At 39.4% G+C, this 26,766-nt stretch overlaps 1 protein-coding gene across 4 annotated transcripts in view; it reads left to right on the top strand.

Annotated features, from left to right (window-relative positions):
* The window catches only part of PRPF31 (pre-mRNA processing factor 31), a 34,654-nt gene that overhangs the window by 5,510 nt on the left and 2,378 nt on the right, over window positions 1-26,766 (top strand). For 2 of the 4 annotated variants that reach the window (XM_085045644.1, XM_085045642.1), the window contains exons 1-5: window positions 19,806-19,862; window positions 21,966-22,093; window positions 23,135-23,207; window positions 25,181-25,309; window positions 25,392-25,490. In XM_085045644.1, coding sequence (XP_084901770.1) covers window positions 22,010-22,093; window positions 23,135-23,207; window positions 25,181-25,309; window positions 25,392-25,490 — 385 coding nt within the window. In that variant the 5' untranslated portion in view covers window positions 19,806-19,862; window positions 21,966-22,009. Of the gene's footprint in view, window positions 1-2,256; window positions 2,341-3,870; window positions 3,969-9,001; window positions 9,109-12,826; window positions 12,997-19,368; window positions 19,527-19,601; window positions 19,692-19,805; window positions 19,863-21,965; window positions 22,094-23,134; window positions 23,208-25,180; window positions 25,310-25,391; window positions 25,491-26,766 lie in introns of those variants that run through there. The other 2 variants (XM_085045645.1, XM_085045643.1) reach the window with 2 other exon arrangements.

Raw genomic sequence — 26,766 nt, 5'->3', positions numbered from 1 at the left:
GTAACCTGAAATCCCAAAAATCCCAAAAAATCCCAAAATTTGGGGGAATTTGAGGGAATTTGAGGGAAATTTGGGGAAAATTTGAGGGATTTTGGGGAAATTTTGGGGAAATTTTGGGGAAAATTTGGGGGAAATTTGAGGGATTTTGGGGAAATTTTGGGGAATTTTTGGGGAAATTTGAGGGATTTTAGGGGAAATTTGGGGGAATTTGGGGATTTGGGGGAAATTTGAGGGATTTTGGGGAAATTTGGGGGATTTTAGGAAAAATTTGGGGAAATTTGAGGATTTTAGGGAAATTTTGGGGGATTTAGGGGGAAATTTGAGGATTTGGGGGAAATTTTGGGGATTTAGGGGAAATTTGGGAGAAATTTGGGGGATTTTGGGGAAATTTGGGAGAAATTTGGGGGATTTTGGGGAAAATTTGGGAATTTTGGGGGATTTGGGGGAAATTTGAATGATTTTGGGGGAAATTTGGGGTTTTCAGGTGGATTTTGGAGTTGAATTGGGGAGAATTTTGGGGTTTTGGGGGAATTTGGGGCAATTTTGGGAATTTAGGATAAATTTTGGGGTAAATTTTGGGGATTTTTGGGCAGTTTTGGGGCCGGTTGAAGCTGCTCCTGAATTTAGGGTGAATTTAGGATAAATTTATCATAAATTTTGGGGTTTTTTGGGGTTTTTGGCAGGTTTGGGATCCCAAATGGAATTTAGGATAAATTTAGGATAAATTTAGGTTTTTTGGGGTTTTTTTGGGGGGTTTTTTTGGGGTTTTTTGGGCAGCTTTGGGATCGGTTGAAGCTGGTCTCAAATTTAGGATAAATTTAGGATAATTTTGGGATAAATTTTGGGATTTTTGGGCAGTTTTGGGGCTCCTGGTTGGATTTTGGGGTTTCCCAGTAGAATTTTGGGGTAAATTTTGGGGTTTTTTGGGGGTTTTAGGTCTGGTTGAAGCTGCTCCTGAATTCAGGATAAATTCAGGATAAATTTGGGATAATTTTGGGATAAATTTTGGGATTTTTGGGCAGTTTTGGGGCCAGTGGAAGCTGCTCCTGAATTCAGGATAAATTTAGGATAAATTTTGATGGTTTTTTGGGATTTTTTGGCAGTTTTGGGATCCCAAATAGAATTTAGGGTGAATTTAGGATAAATTTAGGATAATTTTTTGGGTTTTTTGGGGTTTTTTGGGGTTTTTTGGGCAGTTTTAGGTCCAGTTGAAGCTGCTCTCAAATTTAGGATAAATTTGGGATAAATTTTGGGGTAAATTTTGGGATTTTTGGGCAGTTTTGGGTCCAGTTGAAGCTGCTCCTGAATTTAGGATGAATTTGGGATAAATTTTGGGATAAATTTTGGGATTTTTGGGCAGTTTTGGGGCCAGTTGAAGCTGCTCCTGAATTGAGGATAAATTTAGGATAAATTTAGGATAAATCTAGGGTTTTTTGGGGTAATTTTTGGGTTTTTTTTTGAGGTTTTTTGGGCAGTTTTAGGTCCAATTGAAGCTGCTCTCAAATTTAGGACAAATTTGGGATAAATTTTGGGGTAAATTTTGGGATTTTTGGGCAGTTTTGGGGCCAGTTGAAGCTGCTCTTGAATTTAGGATGAATTTAAGATGAATTTAGGATAAATTTTGATGGTTTTTTGGGATTTTTTGGCAGTTTTGGGATCCCAAATGGAATTTAGGGTGAATTTAGGATAAATTTAGGATAAATTTAGGGTTTTTTTTGAGGTTTTTTGGGGGTTTTTTTGGGGTTTTTTGGGTTTTTTTGGGCAGTTTTAGGTCCAGTTGAAGCTGCTCTCAAATTTAAGATAAATTTAGGATAATTTTGGGGTAAATTTTGGGATTTTTGGGCAGTTTTAGGTCTGGTTGAAGCTGCTCCTGAATTTAGGATAAATTTGGGATAATTTTGGGATAATTTTGGGATAATTTTGGGATTTTTGGGCAGTTTTGGGGCTCCTGGGTGGATTTTGGGGTTTCCCAGTGGAATTTTGGGGTAAATTTTTGGGGTTTTTGGGCAGTTTTGGGATCGGTTGAAGCTGGTCTCAAATTTAGGATAAATTTGGGATAATTTTGGGATAAATTTTGGGATTTTTTGGGCAGTTTTGGGGCTCCTGGGTGGATTTTGGGGTTTCCCAGTAGAATTTTGGGGTAATTTTTGGGGTTTTTTGGGGTTTTTTTGGGTTTTTAGGTCCGGTTGAAGCTGCTCTCAAATTTAGGATGAATTTGGGATAAATTTTGGGGTAAATTTTGGGATTTTTGGGCAGTTTTGGGTCCAGTTGAAGCTGCTCCAGAGTACAGAGTGATTGTCGACGCAAACAATCTCACCGTGGAGATCGAGAACGAGCTCAGTGAGTGTTTTGGGGGAATTTTGGGGTTTTTTGGGGAATTTTAGGGGTTTATTTTGGGAATTTTCGGGTTTTGGGGTTTTTTTGGGGATTTTTGGGGTTTTTTGGGGGAAATTTGGGGGTTTTGGGGTTTATTTTTGGGAATTTTTTTATTTTTTGGTTTTTTTGGAGAATTTTTGGGTTTTTTTGGGAATCTTTGGGGTTTTTTGGGGTTTATTTTTGGGAATTTTGGATTTTTTTGGTTTTTTTTATTTTGGGGTTTTTTTGGGAATTTTGGGGTATTTTTGGGGTTTATTTTGGGAATTTTGGGATTTTTGGGGTTTATTTTGGGAATTTTGGGTTTTGGGTTTTTTTTGGGATTTTTGGGGTTTTTGGGGGGAAATTTGGGGTTTTTTTGGGGTTTATTTTTGGGAATTTTTTATTTTTTGGGGTTTTTTTTGGGATTTTTTTGGGGTTTTTTTGGGAATTTTGGGGGATTTTTGGGGTTTATTTTGGGAATTTTGGGGTTTTGGGTTTTTTTGGGGGATTTTTGGTTTTTTTTTGGGGTGATTTTGGGGTTTTTTTGGGAATTTTGGGGAATTTAGGGTGAATTTTGGGATTTTTGGGGGTAATTTAAGGGTTTTTTGGGGGGAAATTTGGGATTTTTTTGGGGTTTTTGGGGTTTATTTTTGGGAATTTTTGATTTTTTTGGGTTTTTTGGGGGAATTTTTGGGGATTTTATGGGAAGTTTGGGAATTTTTGGGGTTTATTTTGGGAATTTTGGGGGTTTTGGTTTTTGGGGATTTTGGGGCTTTTGGGACAATTTTTGGGTTTTTGGGGGTATTTTGGGGTTTTTTTGGGGAATTTTGGGATTTATTTTGGGAATTTTGGGGGTTTTTTTTGGAATTTTGGTGGAATTTTGGGTTTTATTTTGGTAATTTTGGGGTTTATTCTGGTAATTTTTTGAATTTTTGGGAGACTTTTTGGGGAAACTTTGGGAATTTTGGAGGTTTTTTTGGTTTTTTGGGGGTTTTTTGGGGTTTTTTGGGGTTTTTTTACTTTTGGGGTTTTTTTATTTTGTATGTTGTTTTTTGGGGTTTTTTTTTGGTTTTTTAGGGTTTTTTTAGGTTTTTTTTGGGGTTTTTTTAGGATTTTTTTGGTTTTTTTGGTTGTTTTTGGTTGTTTTGGGGTTTTTGGGGTTTTGGGTTTTTTTTTTTGTTTTTTGGGTTCTTTTTTGGGGTTTTTTTTGGGTTTTTCCCATTTTTTGATTCTTTTTTTTGTTTTTTGGGGGTTTTTTGAGTTTTTTGGGTTTTTGGGGTTTTTTTTGGTTTGTTTTTTGGGTTATTTTTTGGTGTTTTTTTTGGTTTTTATTCCATTTTTTGGATCCTTTTTTTTTGTTTTTTGGGGTTTTTTTGGGGTTTATTTTGGTTTTTTTGGGTTTTTTGGTGTTTTTTTTGTTTTTATTCCATTTTTTAGATTTTTTTTTTGTTTTTTTGGGATTTTTTTGAGTTTTTTTTGTTTTTTCAATGTCCAATTCCTGTTTTTTCTCCCCAGACATCATCCACAAGTTCATCAGAGACAAATATTCCAAACGATTCCCAGAGTTGGAATCTTTGGTGCCAAATGCTCTCGACTACATCCGGACTGTCAAGGTGGGTGAGACCCAAAAATAGCCCAAAAATATCCCAAAAATGTCCCAAAAATAGCCTAAAAATAGCCCCAAAAATAACCCAAAAATATCCCAAAATAGCCCCAAAAATACCAAAAAATACCCCAAAAATAGCCCAAAAATAGCCCAAAAATAGCCCAAAAATAGCCTAAAAATAGCACCAAAAATAACCCAAAAATATCCCCAAAAATAGCCAAAAAATAGCCCAAAAATAGCCCAAAAATATCCCAAAAATATCCAAAAATAGCCCAAAAATAGCCCCAAAAAATACCCCAAAATAGCCCAAAAATAGCCCAAAATACCCAAAAATATCCCAAAAATATCCAAAAATAACCCAAAAATAACCCAAAAATAACCCAAAAATATCCCAAAATATCCTAAAAATATCCAAAAATACCCAAAAATAGCCCAAAAATAGCCCAAAAATAGCCCAAAAATATCCCCAAAAATAACCCAAAAATATCAAAAAATATCCTAAAAATATCCCAAAAATCCTAAAAATAACCCAAAATATCCTAAAATATCCAAAAATATCCCAAAATAGCCCAAAAATAGCCCAAAAATATCCAAAAAACCAAAAAAAAAATCCCAAAAATATCCAAAAAATACCAAAAAATATCCAAAAAATACCCAAAAATAGCCAAAAATATTCAAAAATACCCAAAAATATCCAAAAATATCCAAAAAATAACCCAAAAATAGCCAAAAAATATCCCAAAAAATACCCAAAATAGCCTAAAAAATCCTGAAAATACCCAAAAATATCCTAAAAATTCCAAAAATACCCAAAAATATCCAAAAATATCCAAAAAATATCCAAAAATACCCAAAATATCCAAAAATATCCCAAAAATAGCCCAAAAATATCCAAAAAAATCCCAAAAATATCCTTAAAATCCAAAAAAATCCCCAAAAAATCCTCAAAATAGCCAAAAAATCCTGAAAAATCCCAAAAATATCCCCAAAAAATGCCCAAAATACCCCCAAAAATCCTGAAAATACCCAAAATATCCCAAAAATACCAAAAAAATCCCAAAAATACCTTAAAAAAATCCCAAAAATACCCAAAAAATCCGAAAAAATACCCCCAAAACACCCAAAAATACCCCCAATACTCCAAAATATCCAAAAACCAGCCAAAAAAATCCCAAAAATACCCCAAAAAATAAAAAAAATACCCCAAAATAGCAAAAAAAATCCCAAAAATACCCCCAAAATCCTGAAAATACCAAAAAAATACCCAAAAATGCCCCAAAAATCCCGAAAATATCCAAAATATCCCCAAAATACCCAAATCCAGCCCAAAAATACCCAAAGAAATCCCAAAACCACACCAAAAAATACCCAAAAATACCCAAAAATACCCAATAAAATCCTGAAAATACCGTAAAAACACCCAAAAGTACCCCAAAAATCCCAAAAACACCCAAAAAATCATAGTGAAATCCTGAAAACACCCAAAAAAATCCCAAAAACGCCCAAAGAACACCCAAAAACCACCCCAAAAATACCCAAAACTACCCCAAATCAGCCCAGAACAGCCCAAAACACCCCAAAACCACCCAAACCCAACCAAAACCAGCCCAAAATATCCAAAAAAAGGCCCAAAATACCCCAAAACAGCCCAAAATACCCCCAAAACACTCCAAATTGCCCCAAAAATCACCCTGAAACAGCCCAAAGCAGCCCAACATAGCCCAAAATGACCCCAAAATGATTTATTTTTAGACAATTCCTTGATTTCATTTTGACAATTCTCTAATTTAATTTTGGGTTAAATTCCTCAGGAATTGGGCAATTCTCTGACTGATTTTTTGGGGTATTTTTCACAATTTCCTGATGAATTTTTTGGGTTGAATTCCTCAGGAATTGGACAATTCCCTGACTGAATTTTTTTACAATTCTCTGACTGATTTTTTGTGGTATTTTGGACAATTTCCTGACTGATTTTTGGGTTAAATTCCGCAGGAATTGGGAAATTCTTGATTTAATTTTGGTGGATTTTGGGGAATTTCCTGATGATTTTTGGGTTGAATTCCTCAGGAATTGGGCAATTCCCTGACTGATTTTTTGGGTGATTTTTTGCCAATTTTCTGACGAATTTTTGGGTTGAATTCCTCAGGAATTGAGCAATTCTTGATTTAATTTTGGGGGGTTTTTTGGGGAATTCCTGATTTAATTTTGGGGTATTTTTGACAATTTCCTGATCAATTTTTTGGGTTAAATTCCTCAGGAATTGGGCAATTCTTGATTTAATTTTGGGGGATTTTTGCCAATTTTCTGACAAATTTTTGGGTTGAATTCCTCAGGAATTGGGCAATTCCCTGACTGATTTTTTGGGTGATTTTTTGCCAATTTCCTGATGAATTTTTTGGGTTGAATTCGGCAGGAATTGGGCAATTCTTGATTTAATTTTGGGAGATTTTGGGGAATTTCCTGATGATTTTTGGGGGTTTTGGGGAATTTTCTGATCAAATTTTTGGGTTGAATTCCTCAGGAATTGGGCAATTCCCTGACTGATTTTTTGGACAATTTTGGACAATTTCCTGACTGATTTTTGGGTTGAATTCCCCAGGAATTGGGCAATTCTTGATTTAATTTTGTGGTATTTTTGACAATTTCCTGATTGATTTTTTGGGGGATTTTGGGGAACTTCCTGATGATTTTTGGGGGATTTTTTTGGGGAATTCCTGATTTAATTTTGGGGTATTTTTGCCAATTTTCTGATGAATTTTTTGGGTTAAATTCCTCAGGAATTGGGCAATTCTTGATTTAATTTTGGGAGATTTTAGGGAATTTCCTGATCAATTTTTGGGTTAAATTCCCCAGGAATTGGGCAATTCCCTAACTGATTTTTTTTGCCAATTTTTGACAATTTTCTGATCAATTTTTTGGGTTGAATTCCCCAGGAATTGGGCAATTCCCTGACTGATTTTTTGGGGAATTTTTCACAATTCCCTGATTTAATTTTTGGGTTAAATTCCTCAGGAATTGGGCAATTCTTGATTTAATTTTGGGGGATTTTTTGGGCAATTCTTGATTTAATTTTGGGGGATTTTAGGGAATTTTCTGACGGATTTTTTGGGTTAAATTCCCCAGGAATTGGGCAATTCCCTGACTGATTTTTTTTGCCATTTTTTGCCAATTTTCTAATAAATTTTTTGGGTTGAATTCCTCAGGAATTGGGCAATTTATGATTTAATTTTGGGAGATTTTTTGGGGAATTCCTGATTTAATTTTGGGGGATTTTAGGGAATTTTCTGATCAATTTTTTGGGTTAAATTCCTCAGGAATTGGGCAATTCTTGATTTAATTTTGGGTGATTTTTTGCCAATTTTCTGATGAATTTTTTGGGTTAAATTCCTCAGGAATTGGGCAATTCCCTGACTGATTTTTTTTGCCAATTTTCTGATCAATTTTTTGGGTTAAATTCCTCAGGAATTGGGCAATTCTCTGATGATTTTTTGGGGTATTTTTACAATTCCCTAATTTAATTTTTTGGGTTGAATTCCTCAGGAATTGGGCAATTCTTGATTTAATTTTGGGAGATTTTAGGGAATTTTCTGACGGATTTTTTGAGTTGAATTCCTCAGGAATTGGGCAATTCTTGATTTAATTTTGGGTGATTTTTTGCCAATTTTCTGATGAATTTTTTGGGTTAAATTCCTCGGGAATTGGGCAATTCTTGATTTAATTTTGGGAGATTTTTTGGGGAATTCCTGATTTAATTTTGGGTGATTTTTTGACAATTTCCTGATCAATTTTTTGGGTTAAATTCCTCAGGAATTGGGCAATTCTTGATTTAATTTTGGGGGATTTTTTGGGGAATTCCTGATTTAATTTTGGGGTATTTTTGACAATTTTCTGATGAATTTTTGGGTTAAATTCTTCAGGAATTGGGCAATTCTTGATTTAATTTTGGGGGATTTTTTGACAATTTCCTGATGAATTTTTTGGGTTAAATTCCTCAGGAATTGGGCAATTTATGATCTAATTTTGGGGGATTTTGGGGAATTTCCTGATCAATTTTTTGGGTTGAATTCCTCAGGAATTGGGCAATTTATGATTGATTTTTTGGGGAACTTTTCACAATTTCCTGACTGATTTTTGGGTTAAATTCCGCAGGAATTGGGCAATTCTTGATTTAATTTTGGGGGATTTTTTGGGGAATTCCTGATTTAATTTTGGGAGATTTTAGGGAATTTTCTGATCAATTTTTTGGGTTGAATTCCTCAGGAATTGGGCAATTCTCTGATGATTTTTTGGGTGATTTTTTGCCAATTTTCTGACAAATTTTTGGGTTGAATTCCCCAGGAATTGGGCAATTTATGATTTAATTTTGGGGAATTTTTTTGGGAATTCCTGATTTAATTTTGGGTGATTTTTTGCCAATTTTCTGATCAAATTTTTGGGTTGAATTCCTCAGGAATTGGGCAATTCTTGATTTAATTTTGGGGGATTTTTGCCAATTTTCTGATCAAATTTTTGGGTTAAATTCCTCAGGAATTGGGCAATTCTTGATTTAATTTTGGGGGATTTTTTGGGGAATTCCTGATTTAATTTTGGCGGATTTTGGGGAATTTTCTGATCAAATTTTTGGGTTGAATTCCTCAGGAATTGGGCAATTCTTGATTTAATTTTGGGGGATTTTTTTGGGAATTCCTGATTTAATTTTGGGGGATTTTAGGGAATTTTCTGACGGATTTTTTGGGTTAAATTCCTCAGGAATTGGGCAATTCCCTGACTGATTTTTTGGGGTATTTTTGACAATTTCCTGACTGATTTTTTTGACAATTTTGGACAATTTCCTGACTGATTTTTGGGTTGAATTGCCCAGGAATTGGGCAATTCTTGATTTAATTTTGTGGTATTTTTGACAATTTCCTGATTGATTTTTTGGGGGATTTTGGGGAACTTCCTGATTTAATTTTGGGGGATTTTTTTGGGGAATTCCTGATTTAATTTTGGGGTATTTTTGCCAATTTTCTGATCAATTTTTTGGGTTGAATTCCCCAGGAATTGGGCAACTCTCTGGACAAATGCAAGAACAACGAGAACGTTCAGCAGATTCTCACCAACGCCACCATCATGGTGGTCAGCGTCACTGCCTCCACCACCCAGGGGTGATTTTGGGGGAAATTCGGGGAAATTTGGGAATTTTGGGGGATTTGGGATTTTTTGGGATTTTTTGGGATTTTTTTGGGATTTTTTGGGGGGTTTTGGGGGGGTTTTGAGGGATTTTTTTGAGGTTTTTCGGATTTTTGGGGTTTTTATCGGGATTTTTTTGGTATTTTTTAGGGTTTTTTGGGGGATTTTTTTGGGTTTTTTTTTTTTTATTTTTGGGGTTTTTTGGGGATTTTTTTGTTGTTTTTTTGGGGGTTTTTTGGATTTTTTTTATTTTTTGGGGGGGGAGGATTTTTTGGGGATTTTTTGTGGTGTTGCCCAAATTTGGCAAGGTCTCCACCACCCAGGGGTGATTTGGGGAAATTCGGGAAAATTTGGGAATTTTGGGATTTGGGATTTTGGGATTTTGGGGATTTTGGGGATTTTGGGGATTTTGGGGGATTTTTTTGGGTTTGGGGATTTTGGGGTTTTGGGGATTTTTTGGGTTTTTTGGATTTTTTGGTATTTTTAGGGTTTTGGGGATTTTTTGGTTTTTTTTTTTATTTTTGGGGTTTTTGGGGATTTTTTGTTGCAGGTTTTGATTTTTATTTTGGGATTTTTTTTGGGGGATTTGGGGAATTTTGGGGATTTTGGGATTTTGGGATTTTTTGGGGATTTTGGGATGGAGGATTTGGGGTTTTTTTTGGGGATTATTTTTGGGATTTGGGGATTTTTTGGGATTTTTTTGGGGGTTTTGGGGTTTTTTTGGGATTTGGGATTTTGGGGTTTTTTGGGGATTTTTTGGGGATTTTTTTGGGGAATTTTTTTTGTAATTTGGGGAATTTTTTTGGATTTTGGGGTTTTTTGGGGATTTTTTTTTGGTTTTTTTTTATTTTTTGGGGCTTTTATGGGCTTTTATGGGATTTTTTGGAGTTTTTTGGGGATTTTGGGATTTTTGGGGGTTTTTGGGATTTTTTGGGATTTTTTCAATTTTTGGGGATTTTGGGGATTTTTTGGATATTTTTTGGGATTTTTTGGGGGATTTTTGGGTGCTTTTGGGGGATTTTTTTTGGATTTTGGGTTTTTTGGGATTTTTTGGGATTTTTTTGGGGGTTTGGGAGGAATTTTGTGGTGTTGCCCAAATTTGGCAAGGCCTTCACCACCCAGGGGTGATTTTAGGGGAATTTAGGAGGATTTTGGGGGATTTGGGGGTTTTTGGGAGTTTTTGGGATTTTTTGGGGATTTTTTGGGATTTTTTTGGGGATTTTTTGGGGTTTTTCGGGGTGTTTTTTAGGGTTTTCAGGGTGTTTTTGGGGTTTTCTGGTGCGTTTTTTGGGGGTTTTTTGGGTTATTTTTGGGTTTTCCCGGTGCATTTTTTGGGGTTTTTCGGGGTGTTTTTGGGGTTTCCTGGTGGGTTTTTGGGGTTTCCTGGTGGGTTTTGGGACTTTTTTGGGCTATTTTTGGGTTTCCAGTGTGTTTTTTGGGGATTTTTTTTGCTATTTTCGGGTTTCCAGTGTGGTTTTTGGGGTTTTCTGGTGGGTTTTTGGGGGTTTTTTTGGGCTATTTTTGGGTTTCCCGGTGGGTTTTTGGGGTTTTTTGGGCTGATTTTTGGGTTTTCCAGTGCATTTTTTGGGTTTTCTGGGGTGGTTTTTGTGGTTTCCTGGTGGTTTTTTGGGGTTTTTTGGGCTATTTTCGGGTGGTTTTGGGGGTTTTCAGGGTATTTTTTGGGGTTTTCTGGTGCGTTTTTGGGGTTTCTGGGGTGTTTTTTGGAGTTTTTTGGGCTATTTTGGGCTTTTCTGGTGCATTTTTTGGAGTTTTTTTTGGGTTTTTTTGGCTATTTTAGGGTTTCCTGGTGGGTTTTTGGGGTTTTCCGGGGTGTTTTTGGGGTTTTTTTGGGACTGTTTTGTGGTTTTCCGGCGGGTTTTTGGGATTTTTTGGGCTATTTTTGGGTTTCCAGTGTGGTTTTTGGGGTTTTCCGATGCATTTTTTGGGTTTTCCGGAGTGGTTTTTGGGGTTTTCTGGTGCATTTTTTGGGGTTTTTCGGGCTGATTTTGGGGTTTTCTGGTGTGTTTTTTGGGGTTTTTCAGGGTGTTTTTGGGGTTTTTCTGTGGGTTTTTTGGGTTTCCTGGGGTGGTTTTTGGGGTTTTCTGGTGGGTTTTTGGGGTTTTTCGGGCTGATTTTAGGGTTTCCTGGTACGTTTTTGGGGTTTTTTGGGGTGTTTTTGGGGTTTTCCAGTGCATTTTTTGGGTTTTCCGGGGTGGTTTTTGTGGTTTCCCGGTGGGTTTTTTGGGCTATTTTCGGGTGGTTTTGGGGGTTTTCAGGGTATTTTTTGGGGTTTTCTGGTGCGTTTTTGGGGTTTCTGGGGTGTTTTTTGGGGGTTTTTTGGGCTATTTTGGGCTTTTCTGGTGCATTTTTTGGGGGTTTTTTGGCTATTTTAGGGTTTCCTGGTGGGTTTTTGGGGTTTTCCGGGGTGTTTTTGGGGTTTTTTGGACTATTTTGTGGATTTCCGGGGTGGTTTCTGGGGTTTTCCGGTGCGTTTTTGGGGTTTTCTGGTGCATTTTTTTGGGTTTTTTGGGCTGATTTTAGGGTTTCCCTGTGCGTTTTTGGGGTTTTTCGGGGTGTTTTTGGGGTTTTTGGGGTGTTTTTGGGGTTTTCTGGGTTGTTTTTTTGGGCTATTTTGGGGTTTTTTTGGGCCATTTTTTGCTATTCCAGTGTCGTTTTTGGGGTTTTCCGGGGTGGTTTTTGGGGTTTTTTTTGCTATTTTAGGGTTTCCTGGTGGGTTTTTGGGGTTTTTTTGGGCTATTTTGTGGTTTTCTGGTGCGTTTTTGGGGTTTTTCGGGGTGTTCATGGGGTTTTCTGATGCATTTTTTGGGTTTTCCAGTGGGTTTTTGGGGCTATTTTGGGCTATTTTCGGGCGGTTTTTGGGGTTTTCCGGAGTGGTTTTTGGGTTTTTAGGGGTGGTTTTTGGGTTTTTTTGGGCTATATTTGGGTTTTCTGGGGTGTTTTTTGGGGTTTTTTTGGCTATTTTGGGGTTTTCCGGTGTGTTTTTTGGGGTTTTGGGACTTTTTTGGGCTATTTTTGGGTTTTCTGGGGTGTTTTTTGGGGTTTTTTTGGGCTATTTTTGGTTTTCCAGTGCATTTTTGGGGTTTTTCAGGGTGTTTTTGGGGTTTTCCTGTGTGTTTTTTGGGGTATTTCGGGGTGTTTTTGGGGTATTTCGGGGTGTTGTTTGGGGTTTTTGGGCTGTTTTTGGCCATTCCAGTGTGGTTTTTGGGGGTTTTTTGGGCTATTTTTGGGCTTTCCCAGTGCGTTTTTGGGGTTTTTTGGGGTGTTTTTTGGGTTTCCCGGTGTGGTTTTGGGGTTTTCTGATGCATTTTTTGGGTTTTCCAGGGTGGTTTTTGGGGTTTTTTGGAGTGTTTTTTGGGTTTTCTGTGTTGGTATTTGGGGTTTTTTTGGGCTATTTTAGGGTTTTCCGGTGTGTTTTTGGGGTTTTTTGGGGTTTTCTGGTGCGTTTTTGGGGTTTCCCTGTGGGTTTTTGGGGTTTTTCGGGGTGTTTTTGGGGTTTTTTTGGGCTATTTTAGGGTTTCTCGGTGGGTTTTTGGGGTTTCCCGGGGTGGTTTTTGGGGTTTTCCTATGCATTTTGTTGGGTTTTTCGGGCTGATTTTAGGGTTTCCCGGGGTGGTTTTTGGGGTTTTTCTGGGTGCTGAACCCGAATTTTCTCTCCTTTTCCCCAAAATCCAGTCAGCAGCTCTCGGAGGAGGAGCTGAGCAGGATTGAGGACGCGTGTGACATGGCGCTGGCGCTGAGCGGAGCCAAGCTCAGGATCTACGAGTATGTCGAGTCCAGGATGTCCTTCATCGCCCCCAACCTCTCCCTCATCCTGGGGGCTTCAACTGCTGCTAAAATTATGGGTGAGAAACCCAAAAATCCCAAAAAATCCACCCCAAAACCCCCAAAAAATCCCACTGAAATCGCCAGAAAAATCCATCCCAAAACAGCCCCAAAATCACCCAAAATCTGAGTCCAGGATGTCCTTCATCACCCCAACCTCTCCCTCATCCTGGGGGCTTCAACCGCCGCCAAAATCATGGGTGAGAAACCCAAAAAATCCCAAAAATCCACCCCAAAACCCCCAAAAAATCCCACTGAAATCGCCAGAAAAATCCACCCCAAAACAGCCCCAAAATCACCCAAAATCCGAGTCCAGGATGTCCTTCATCGCCCCCAACCTCTCCCTCATCCTGGGGGCTTCCACTGCTGCTAAAATTATGGGTGAGACACCCAAAACATCCCAAAAATCCACCCCAAAAATCCTAAAAAATCCCAAAAAAATCCCATTGAAAATGGGCCTAAAATCACCGTAAAAATCCACCCCAAAATCATGGGTGAGAACGCCAAAATCCACCCCAAAAAACCCAAAAAGCTGCCTTGAAATCCTGAAAAATCCCCCAAAAATCCCCCAAAAATCCCCCAAAAATCCACCCCAAAATCTGCCCTGAAATCCTGAAAAATCCCCCAAAAAATCCCATTGAAAATGATCCTAAAATTGCCCCAAAATCACTCAAAATTCACCCAAAATCCGAGTCCAGGATGTCCTTCATCACCCCAACCTCTCCCTCATCCTGGGGGCTTCAACTGCTGCCAAAATCATGGGTGAGAAACCCAAAAAATCTTAAAAATCCACCCCAAAAACCCCAAAAAATCCCAAAAAATCCCATTGAAAATGGTCCTAAAATCACCGTAAAAATCGATCCCAAAATCATGGGTGAGAAACCCAAAAAATCCCCCAAAATCCCAAAAAAATCCCACTGAAATCGCCAGAAAAATCCATCCCAAAACAGCCCCAAAATCTGCCTTGAAATTCCGAAAAATCCCCAGAAAAATCCCATTGAAAATGGTCCTAAAATCTGTCCTGAAACCCAAAAAATCCCTGAAAAAATCCCACTGAAAATGGACCTAAAATCACCGTAAAAATCCATCCCAAAATCATGGGTGAGAAACCCAAAAAATCCCCAAAAAATCCCCCAAAAAATCCACCCCAAAAAACCCCAAAATCTGGCCTGAAACCCCAAAAAATCCCTGAAAAAATTGATCCCAAAATGGCCCCAAAATCACCCAAAATCCGAGTCCAGGATGTCCTTCATCGCCCCCAACCTCTCCCTCATCCTGGGGGCTTCAACTGCTGCTAAAATCATGGGTGAGAAACCCAAAAATCCACCCCAAAATCTGCCTTGAAATCCTAAAAAATCCCCATGAAAATCCCACTGAAACTGCCAGAAAAATCCACCCCAAAACAGCCCCAAAATCATGGGTGAGAACTCTAAAAATCCACCCCAAAAAGCCCCAAAAATCTGCCCTGAAATCTGCCTTGGAACCCCAAAAAATCCCCAAAAAAATTCGCCCCAAAAAACCCCCAAAATCTGCCATGAAATCCCAAAAAATCCCCAAAAAATAAAAAAAAAATCCCATTGCAAATGCTCCTAAAATCACTGTAAAAATCCATCCTAAAATCATGGGTGAGAACCCCAAAATCCACCCCAAAATTTGCCTTGAAATTCTGAAAAATCCCCAAAAAATCCCATTGAAAATGCTCCTAAAATCACCGTAAAAATCCATCCCAAAATCATGGGTGAGAACCCCAAAAATCTGCCCTGAAATCCCAAAAAATCCCCCAAAAAATCCGCCCCAAAAAACCCCAAAATCTGCCACAAAATGCCAAAAAATCTCCTAAAAAATCCCACTGAAATCGCCAGAAAAATCCACCCCAAAAAGCCCCAAAATCATGGGTGAGGAACCCAAAACATCCCAAAAATCCACCCCAAAAAACCCCAAAATCTGCCATGAAATCTTGAAAAATCCCCAAAAAATCCACCCCAAAATCTGCCTTGAAATCCCAAAAAAATCCCCGAAAAAATCCCATTGAAAAAGGTCCTAAAATCACCATAAAAATCCATCCTAAAATCATGGGTGAGAACCCCAAAAATCCACCCCAAAAAACCCAAAAAGCTGCCTTGAAATCCTGAAAAATCCCCCAAAAAATCCACCCCAAAATCCACCCCAAAAAAACCCAAAAATCTGCCTTGAAATCCTAAAAAATCCCAAAAAAATCCCACTGAAAATGGTCCTAAAATCACCGTAAAAATCCATCCCAAAATCATGGGTGAGAACCCCAAAAATCCCCAAAAAATCCACCCCAAAAAATCCCAAAACCCACCCAGAAACCCCAAAAAATTCCCACTAAAATCCCATAAAAATCCCAATAAAAATCCACCCAAAAAATCAATTTTTGGGGTTTTTTTTCCTCTTTTTCTCCCCATTTTCTTTCCCTATTTCTCTCTCTTCACTCCAACCCTGGAATTTTGGGATTTCTCTGGAAGTTTGGGATTCCCCAGCCAATCCCAATGTATTTTTAGGATATTTTAGGATAATTTTGGGATATTTTTGGGGTTTTTTAGGAATCACAGGAGGTCTCACCCCAATATTTTTGGGTTTTTTTTCCGTTTCTCTCCCATTTTCCTTCCCATTTCTCTCCTCCTCCTTTCACTTTATCCCATAATTTTGGGATTTCTCTGGATTTTGGGATTCTCCAGCCAATCCCAATGCATTTTTAGGATATTTTAGGATAATTTTAGGATATTTTTGGGGTTTTTAGGGATCACAGAAGGTCTTACCCCAATATTTTTGGGGTTTTTCCTCCTTTTCTCCCATTTTCTTCTCCATTTCTCTCCTTCTCCTTTCACTTTATCCCACAATTTCGGGATTTCTCTGGATTTTTGGATTCTCCTGCTAACCCCAATGTATTTTTAGGATAATTTAGGATCATTTTGGGATATTTTTTGGGTTTTCAGGTGTGGCAAGACCTCAATATTTTGGGGATTTTTCCTCCTTCTCTCCCATTTTCTCTCCCCGTTTCTCTCCCTTCACTCCAACCCTACAATTTTGGGATTCCCATTGCCCCACTGGATTTTTAGGTTCTCTCCATAAGATTTTTAGGGTTCTCTCCATATTTTATGGGATTTGGGTTGCCTGACCCTCAATATTTTGGGATTTTCACTCATTTTTTCCCCTTTTTTCTCTCCCGTTTTCCCTTCTATTTCCCCCCTGCTCCTCTCCCTTTACCCCTTTACCCCAACCCTATAACTTTGAGATTCCCCAGCCAATCCCAATGCATTTTTAGGATAATTTAGGATAATTTTGGGATGTTTTTGGGGTTTTTCAGGTGTCACAGGAGGTCTCACCCCAATATTTTTGGGTTTTCCCCCTTTTTTTCTCTATTTCCTCCCCGTTCCTTCCACTTTATCCTATTATTTCTGTATCCCTTTGGCTTCTATGATTCCCCAGCCAATCCCAACACATTTTTAGGATAATTTAGGATAATTTAGGGATTATTTTTTGGGATTTCAGGCGTTGCAGGAGGTCTCACCCCAATATTTTTGGGGTTTTTCCTCCTTTTTCCCCTTTTTCCTCCCTATTTTTCCCCATTTCCCTCCTGCTCCTTTCCCTTTACCCCACAATTTTGGGATTCCTCTGGATTTTGGGATTCTCCTGCTAACCCCAACGTATTTTTAGGATAATTTAGGGTAATTTTGGGATATTTTTTGGGTTTTCAGGTGTGGCAAGACCTCAATATTTTGGGGATTTTTCCTCCTTTTCTCTCCCATTTTCTCTCCCTATTTCTCTCCCTTTACCCCAACCCTAGAATTTTGGGATTTCTCTGGATTTTGGGATTCCCCTGCTAACCCCAACGCATTTTTAGGGTTCTCTCCATATTTTATGGGATTTGGGATGCCTGACCCTCAATATTTTGGGATTTTCACTCCTTTTTTCCTTTTTTTCCCCATTTTCTCTCCCATTTTCTCTCGCTTTTATCCCAACCCTATTATTTTTTGATCCCTTTTTTCCCCACTGCATTCTGTGATTCCCCAGCCAATCCCAACACATTTTTAGGATAATTTAGGATAATTTTGGGATGTTTTTGGGGTTTTTTAGGAATCACAGGAGGTCTGACCCCAATATTTTTGGGGTTTTTCCTCCTTTTCTCTCCCATTTTCCTCTCCATTTCTCTCCTTCTCCTTTCACTTTATCCCACAATTTTGGGATTTCTCTGGATTTTTGGATTCCCCAGCCAATCCCAACACATTTTTAGGATAATTTAGGATAATTTTGGGATGTTTTTGTCTGTTTTTAGGGGTTGCAGGAGGTCTCACCCCTCTCTCCAAGCTGCCAGCCTGCAACATCCTCCTGCTGGCAGCTTTCACCCCAACCCTGCAATTTTGGGATTTCTCTGGAGTTTGGGATTCTCCAGCCAATCCCAATGTATTTTTAGGATCATTTAGGATAATTTTGGGATGTTTTTGGGGTTTTTCAGGTGTGGCAGGAGGTCTCACCCCAATATTTTTGGGGTTTTTTTCCATTTGTCTCCCATTTTCCTCTCCATTTCTCTTCTTCTCCTTTCACTTTATCCCACAATTTTGGGATTTCTCTGGATTTTTGGATTCTCCAGCCAACCCCAATGTATTTTTGGGATAATTTAGGATAATTTTGGGATATTTTTGGGGTTTTCAGGTGTGACAGGACCTCAATATTTTGGGATTTTTCCTCCTTTTTCTCTCCCATTTTCTCTCCCCGTTTCTCTCCCTTCACTCCAACCCTAGAATTTTGGGATTCCCATTTCCCCACTGGATTTTTAGGTTCTCTCCATAAGATTTTTAGGGTTTTCTCCATATTTTATGGGATTTGGGTTGCCTGACCCTCAATATTTTGGGATTTTCACCCATTTTTTCCCCTTTTTTCTCTCCCTTTTTCCCTTTTATTTCCCCCCTGCTCCTCTCCCTTTACCCCTTTACCCCAACCCTATAACTTTGAGATTCCCCAGCCAATCCCAGCACATTTTTAGGATAATTTAGGATAATTTTGGGATGTTTTTGGGGTTTTTCAGGTGTCACAGGAGGTCTCACCCCAATATTTTTGGGTTTTCCCCCTTTTTTTCTCTATTTCCTCCCCGTTCCTTCCACTTTATCCTATTATTTCTGTATCCCTTTGGCTTCTATGATTCCCCAGCCAATCCCAACACATTTTTAGGATAATTTAGGATAATTTTGGGATTTTTTTTTTGGGATTTCAGGTGTGGCAGGAGGTCTGACTCCAATATTTTGGGGTTTTTCTCCTTTTTTTCTCGCCATTTCCCTCCTGCTTCTTTCACTTTATCCTATAATTTTGGGATCCCTTTGGAATATGAGATTCCCCAGCCAACCCCAACACATTTTTAGGATAATTTAGGATAATTTAGGGATTATTTTTTGGGATTTCAGGCGTTGCAGGAGCTCTCACCCCAATATTTTTGGGGTTTTTCCTCCTTTTTCCCCTTTTTCCTCCCTATTTTTCCCCATTTCCCTCCTGCTCCTTTCCCTTTACCCCACAATTTTGGGATTCCTCTGGATTTTGGGATTCTCCTGCCAACCCCAACGTATTTTTAGGATAATTTAGGATCATTTTGGGATATTTTTTGGGATTTCAGGTGTGTCAGGACCTCAATATTTTGGGGATTTTTCCTCCTTTTCTCTCCCGTTTTCTCTCCCTATTTCTCTCCCTTTACCCCAACCCTATAATTTTGGGATTTCTCTGGATTTTTGGATTCCCCAGCCAATCCCAACACATTTTTGGGATAATTTAGGATAATTTTGGGATATTTTGGGGGTTTTTAGGTGTGTCAGGACCCCAATATTTTGGGGTTTTTCCTCCTTCTGTCCCATTTTCCTCTCTCCATTTCTCTCCTTCTCTTTTCACTTTATCCTATAATTTTGGGATTTCTCTGGATTCTATGATTCCCCAGCCAACCCCAATGTATTTTTAGGATAATTTAGGATAATTTAGGGATTATTTTTTTGGGATTTCAGGCGTTGCAGGAGGTCTGACCTCAATATTTTGGGGTTTTCTTTCCATTTTTCTCCCTTTTTCCTCTCCGTTTCCCTCCTGCTTCTTTCACTTTATCCTATAATTTTGGGATCCCTTTGGAATATGAGATTCCCCAGCCAACCCCAACACATTTTTAGGATAATTTAGGATAATTTTGGGATATTTTTTTGGGATTTCAGGTGTGGCAGGACCCCAATATTTTGGGGTTTTTTGTCCTTTTCTCTTCTTCTCCTTTCCCTTTATCCCATCATTTTTGGATCCCTTTTTTCCCCACTGCGTTCTATGATTCCCCAGCCAACCCCAACGTATTTTTAGGATAATTTTGGGATAATTTAGGATAATTTTGGGATGTTTTTGGCTGTTTTCAGGTGTGGCAGGAGGCCTGACCCCTCTCTCCAAGCTGCCAGCCTGCAACATCCTGCTGCTGGGCGCTCAGCGCCGAACCCTCTCGGGTTTCTCCTCCACCTCAGTCTTACCTCACACGGGATTTATCTACCACAGCGACATTGTCCAGTCCCTGCCGCCGGTGGGTGAGCCCAAAAACCCCAAAATCCCCGAAATTTGGGGGTTTTTGGGGGTTTCTGATGGGGAATTGCTGCAGGATTTGAGGAGGAAAGCGGCCAGGCTGGTGGCGGCGAAGTGCACCTTGGCGGCGAGGGTGGATAGTTTCCACGAGAGCCAGGATGGCAAGGTGAGTCCTAAAATATTCCTGAAATATCCTAAAATATTCCCTGGATCCTAAAATTTATGGGGGATCCAAAAAAATCCCCGTGAAAATCCCCAAAAAAAAGGACTGAAAATCATCCAAAATTGCACCTTGGCGGCGAGGGTGGATAGTTTCCACGAGAGCCAGGATGGCAAGGTGAGCCCCAAAATCCTCCTAAAATATCCTAAAATATTCCCTGGATCCTAAAATTTGTGTGGGATCCAAAAAAATCCCTGTGAAAATCCCAAAATCCCCAAAAAAATCATTAAAATTCATGTGGAGTTAACCAAAATCCCAGCCTGGGGTGAGGGTGGAGCTTTCAGGATGGCAAAATGAGCCCCAAAATCCTCCAAAAATACCCCAAAATCCACCTGGAATATCCTAAAATGTTCCCTGGATCCTAAATTTTATGGGGGATCCCTAAAAATCCCTGTGAAAGTCCAAAAATTCCCAAAAAAATTACTGAAAATCATCCAAAGTCGCAGCCTGGGGTGAGGGTGGAGAGTTTTCAGGATGGCAAAATGAGCCCCAAAATCCTCCTGAAATATCCCAAAATCCACCTGGAATATCCTAAAATATTCCCTGAATCCCAAATTTTAATGGGGATCCAAAAAAATCCCCAAAAATCCCCAAAATTCCCTGTGGAAATCCCAAAAATCCTCATGGAAATCGCTAAAAATCAGCTGGGATTAGCCGAAATCTGAAGCTCCTAAAATCCCCCAAAATTCCCCCAAAATTCCCCCCAAATTTCCCTTCAAACCCCTCTGGGACACCCAGAATTCCTGAAATTCACTCAAAATCCCCCAAATTTTCCCAAAATTCCCGAATTTTCCCAAATTTCAGGTGGGTTACGAGCTGAAGGAGGAGATTGAGAGAAGTTTGACAAATGGCAAGAACCTCAAAAATCCCAAAAAATCCCCAAAAATCCCTCAAAAAATCACCAAAAAATCACCCAAAAATCCCTCAAAAAATCACCAAAAAATCTCCAAAAATTCACCAAAAAATCACCAAAAAATCACCAAAAAATCACCAAAAAATCCCCAAAATCCCCCAAATTTTCCCAAATTTCCCCAAAATTCCCCAATTCCAGGTGGGATATGAGCTGAAGGAGGAGATAGAGAGGAAATTTGACAAATGGCAAGAACCTCAAAAATCCCCCAAAAATCCCCAAAATTCACCCAAAAATCACCAAAAATCCCTCAAAAAATCCCAAAAATTTTCCAAATTTCCCCAAAATTCCCCAATTCCAGGTGGGCTATGAGCTGAAGGAGGAAATAGAGAAGAAATTCGACAAGTGGCAAGAGCCTCAAAAATCCCCCAAAAATCCTGAAAATTCACCCAAAAATCCCAAAATAATCCCCAAAATTCCCCCAAAATTCACCCAAAATTCACCAAAAAATCCCCAAAATTCACCCCAAAATCCCCAAAAAATCCCAAAAAAATCCCCAAAAATTCCCCAAAAAATCCCCCAAAAAATCACCCAAAAATCCCAAAAAAATCCCCAAAAATCCCCCAAATTTCCCCCAAAATCCCCCAAAATTTTGCCAAAACTCCCCAAATTTCCCCAAAATTCCCGAATTTTCCCGAATTCCAGGTGGGCTATGAGCTGAAGGAAGAAATTGAGAGGAAATTCGACAAATGGCAAGAGCCTCAAAAATCCCAGAATTTCCTCAAAAATCCCCCAAAAAATCCCCAAAAATCCCTAAAAACCCCCAAATTTTCCCAAATTTCCCCAAAATTCCCGAAATTTTCCCAAATTCCAGGTGGGATATGAGCTGAAGGAGGAGATTGAGAGGAAATTTGACAAATGGCAAGAACCTCAAAAATCCCCCAAAAATCTCCAAAAATCCCCCAAAAAATCCTCAAAAATCCCCAAAAAATCCCCAAAAATCCCCCAGAAATCCCTCAAAAAATCACCAAAAAATCACCAAAAATCACCCAAAATCCAAAAAAAATCTCTCAAAAATCCCTCAAAAAATCACCAAAAAATCACCAAAAATCACAAAAAATTCGCCAAAAACTCCCCAAAATTCACCCAAAAATTTGCCAAAACTCCCCAAAATTTCCCCAAAATTCCCGAATTCCAGGTGGGTTATGAACTGAAGGAAGAAATAGAGAGGAAATTTGACAAATGGCAAGAACCTCAAAAATCCCCCAAAATTCCCCAAAAAATCCCTAAAAAATCCCCAAATTTCCCCCAAAATTCACCCAAAATTCCCGAAATTTCCCCAAAATTCCCGAAATTTTCCCAAATTCCAGGTGGGTTATGAACTGAAGGAGGAAATAGAGAGGAAATTTGACAAATGGCAAGAGCCTCCCCCAGTCAAGCAGGTCAAACCTCTCCCAGCTCCCCTGGACGGGCAGAGGAAGAAGAGAGGAGGCAGGAGGTGAGTTCATTAGCGCTAATTAGCGCTAATTAATTGGTAATTAATTGGTAATTAATTGGTAATTAATTGTTGGGTCATGCTTGATTGATTCCTGAGTGATTCATGAGTGATTTCCCAAATAATTCCCAATTTGCACATAATTAAATCACTAATGAAGCTCTAATTAATATGTTATTAATCCCTGATTAAGTCTAAATTAATCCTTGATTAATCTTTAATTGTTTCCTGATTGATCCCTGATTGATTCCTGATTGATTTCCTAAATAATCCCCAATTTGCCCATAATTAAACCACTAATGAAGCACTAATTAACCTGTAATTAATCCCTGATTAACTCTAAATTAAGCCTTGATTAACCTTTAATTATTTCCTGATTAATCCCTGATTGATCACTGATTGATCCCTGAGTAATTAATGAGTGATTTCCCAAATAATTCCTAATTTGCACATAATTGAACCACTAATGAAGGTCTAATTAACCCCCAATCTATCCCTAATTACCTCCCAATTAACCCCTAATTAGTCCCTAATTAACCCCCCAATCAAGCTCCTAATTGCTCCCCAATTAACTCCCCAATTACTCCCTAATTAGCCGCTAATCAACCCCCTAATTAGCCCCTAGTTGGTCCCTAATCACCGCCACTCAACCCCTAATTAACACCTTAATTAGTCCCTAATTAACCCCCAATAACCCCCTAATTGCTCCCCAATTAACCCCCAATCAACTCCTAATTAGTCCCTAATTAACCCCCCAAATCAACCCCCAATTAACCCCTAATTAGTCCCTAATCAACCCCCAAATCAACCCCCAATTAACCCCTAATTAGTCCCTAATTAACCCCTCAATCACCCCTAATAACCCCTAATTGACCCCTAATAACCCCTCAATCAACCTCCTAATTGTCCCCAATTACCCCCATTAACCCCCCAATTACCCCTAATTACCCCTCAAATCAACCCCTAATTAGTCCTTAATTAACTCCCCCAATCACCCCTAATTACCCCCCTAATTAACCCCTAATTAGCCGCTAATTACCGCAGGTACCGGAAGATGAAGGAGCGCCTGGGCCTGACGGAGATCCGCAAGCAGGCCAACCGCATGAGCTTCGGCGAGGTAATTAACGCTAATTAACCCTAATTAACGGCCCCAAATCCCCTTTTTGAGCCTCCAGGGACACCAAATCCCATTTTAACCAGCAAAAAATCCCTTTTTTAATCTGTTTTTTCCATTTTTTATCCCATTTTCCCCTCAGATCAAGCAAGAGGCCTACCTTGAAAATAGAGATTTTTGGCCTCCTGATGTCTCTAAATGTCATTTTTCCTCTTTTAACCAAATTTATTCTCTTTTAACTGTGTTTTAATCTGCTTAAATATGATTTTTTAAACAATTTTTCCCATTTTTCCCATTTTTTACCCCATTTTTCCCATTTTTTATCCCATTTTTCCCTCAGATCAAGCAAGAGGCCTACCTTGAAAAGGGAGATTTTTGGCCTCCTGATGTCTCTAAATGTCATTTTTCCTCCTTTAACCAAATTTATTCTCTTTTAACTGTGTTTTAATCTGCTTAAATATGATTTTTAAAACAATTTTTCCCTTTTTTCCCATTTTTTACCCCATTTTCCCCTCAGATCAAGGGAGAGGCCCACCTGGGAAAGGGAGATCTTTGGCCTCCTGACACCTCTAAACCTCATTTTTCCTCCTTTAACCCAATTTTTTCTCTTTTAACTCTATTTTAATCTGCTCAAATACACTTTTTAAACAATTTTTCCCATTTTTTATCCCAGTTTCCCCCTCAGATCAAGCAAGAGGCCTACCTTGAAAAGGGAGCTCTTTGGCCTCCTGACTCCTCTAAACCTCATTTTTCCTCCTTTAACCCAATTTTTTTGCTTTTAACTCTCTTTTAATCTGCTCAAATACACTTTTTTTTTCTCATTTTTACTCATTTTTCCCATTTTTCACCCCATTTTCCCCTCAGATCAAAGAAGAGGCCTACCTTGAAAAGGCCTTGGCTTCGGCCTTGGCCTCCTGACACCTCTAAATCTCATTTTTCCCACTTTAACCTCATTTTCACCACTTTAACCCCATTTTAATCTTCTCAAATCCTACTTTTTCCCATCTTTTAGTCATTTTTTCCCCATTTTCCCCACTTTTCACCCCATTTTCCCCTCAGATCGAGGAGGACACCAACCAGGAGCACCTAAACCTCCCCTAAACTTCATTTTTCCTCCATTTTCCCCCATTTAACCCCATTTTTCCCCCCTTAAACCCCCTTTAACCCCATTTAAACGCTCCAAAATCCGATTTTTCATTGATTTTTTTCCCATTTTTCCACTCATTTTTCCCATTTCTACACTCATTTTTTCCTATTTAACCCCATTTTTTCCCCCTTAACCCCATTTTCCCCCCATTTAACCTCATTTTTTCCCTCCCAAACCCCATTTTTTCCCTTTTAAACCTTCTAAAATCCCATTTTCCCCTCATTTTTCCCATTTTTTCACTGATTTTTCCCATTTTCCCTGTTTTTCACCCCATTTTCCCCCCAGATCGAGGAGGATGCCAACCGGGAGAACTTTGGCTTCAGCTTAGGACTCCTAAACCCCATTTCCCCCCATTTAAACCCATTTTAACCTTCTAAATTCCCATTTTTCCACTCATTTTTCCCATTTTCTCACTGATTTTTCCCATTTTCCCCGTTTTTCCCCCCAGATCGAGGAGGATGCCTACCAAGAAGACCTCGGGTTCAGCCTGATCCCCCTGAGACTCCTAAACCTCATTTTTTCCCCCATTTTTTCCCCTTTAACCTTCTCAAATCCCTTTTTAACCTTCTAAAATCCCATTTTTTCTCATTTTTCCACTGTTTTTTTCCCATTTTCCCCATTTTTCACCCCATTTTCCCCCCAGATCGAGGAGGATGCGAACCAGGAGGACCTAAACCCCATTTTCCCCCCCATTTTCACCCCATTTCACCCCATTTTTTCCCCATTTAACCCCATTTTTTACCTTTTAAACCTCCTAAAATCCCATTTTTTCACTGATTTTCCCCATTTTTTCACTGATTTTTCCCATTTTCCCCATTTTTCCCCCCAGATCGAGGAGGATGCCTACCAAGAAGATCTCGGGTTCAGCCTTGGCCACCTGGGCAAGGCTGGCAGCGGCCGAGTTCGCCAGACTCAGGTCAACGAGGCCACCAAGGCTCGGATCAGCAAGACCCTCCAGGTACCCCAGCAGCCCTTAATGAGCCTAATCAACCCCTAATTAGGCTAATCAACCCCTAATTAATTTAATTAACCCTTTGCAGAGGACGCTGCAGAAGCAGAGTGTGGTTTATGGGGGAAAATCCACCATTCGGGATCGCAGCTCGGGAACGGCGTCCAGCGTGGCTTTTACACCCCTGCAGGTGGGGATTTTGGGGGATTTTGGGGGATTTGGGGTCCCTGGTTGGGATTTGGGGGGATTGGGAGATTTGAGGAACCTGGATGGGATTTGGGGAGTTTGGGGATTTTGGGGATTTTGGGGGTTTAGGGATCATGGATGATTTGAAGGATTTTGGGGAAGATTTGGGGGAATTTGGGGGAATTTGGGGGGATTTGGGGTTCTGTTGGGATTTGGGGAAATTTTGGGATTCTAGAAGGGATTTGGGGGAATTTGGGGGTTTGGAGGTTTTTGGGGGATTTGGGGTGTTGGGGGTTTTGGGGTTTTTGGGAAATTTGGGAATTTGGGAATTTGGGAGATTTTGGGGGAATTTGGGGATCTCAGAGGGGCTTAGGGATCCGGGATGGGATTTGAGGGGATTTGGGGGAGATTTTGGGGGGAATTTGGGGGATTTTGGGGGCTTGGGGGATTTTGGGGAACTGTGGAGGGTTTTTGGAAGGATTTGAGGGGATTTTGGGGGAGTTTTGGGGAATTTTGGGGAATTTTGGGGTTTCTGAAGTTTGGCAAGATTTGGGAGTTTTGAGGATTTTGGGGGAAAATTGGGGAATTTTAGGGTTTCTGAAGTTTGGGGAGATTTGGGAGTTTTGGGGAGAATTTGGGGTTTTGGGGATTTTGGGGAATTTTGGTGTTTCTGAAATTTGGGGAGTTTTGGGGATTTTGGGGAATTTTGGTGTTTCTGAAATTTGGGGAGTTTTGGGGGTTTTGGGGATTTTGGGGGAATTTGGGGGAATTTTTGGTGTTTCACTGGCACTTGGGTGATGAACGTCATCTAACTGTACTGGGAAGACTTCTGGAGAACCTGAGGACCAGGGACTGATTTCACTGAGAATTTGGGGAATTTTTTGAATTTTTTGAGGTTATTGGGGGAATTTAGATTTTGGGGGATTTGGGGGAATTTGGGGGGATTTGTGGCATTTTGGAGGAATTGGGGGATTTGGGGGATTTTGGGGGTTTGGGGAACTGTGGAGGGTTTTTGGGGGATTTGTGGATTTTGGGGGAATTTGGGGATGAAAACCCTCAAATTTGGAGATTTTGGGGAGAAATTTGGAGATATTGGTGGGATTTGGAGAAATTTGGGGGATTTTGGGGGATTTGGGTATGAAAACCCCGAAATTTGGGGGAATTTGGAGATGAAAACACCAGAATTTGGGGAATTTGGGGTTTTGGGGGATTTGGGGGGAATTTAGGGATGAAAAACTCGAAATTTGGGGGATTTTGGGGGGTTTTGGGGGAATTTGGGG

Source organism: Lichenostomus cassidix, unplaced genomic scaffold, assembly GCF_008360975.1.
Source record: "Lichenostomus cassidix isolate B80296 unplaced genomic scaffold, HeHo_3.0 HiC_scaffold_38, whole genome shotgun sequence".
NCBI classification, from domain to species: Eukaryota; Metazoa; Chordata; class Aves; order Passeriformes; family Meliphagidae; genus Lichenostomus; species Lichenostomus cassidix.
The sequence above is the reverse complement of the archived record's forward strand: the minus strand, read 5'-3'. Positions and strand labels throughout refer to the sequence as shown.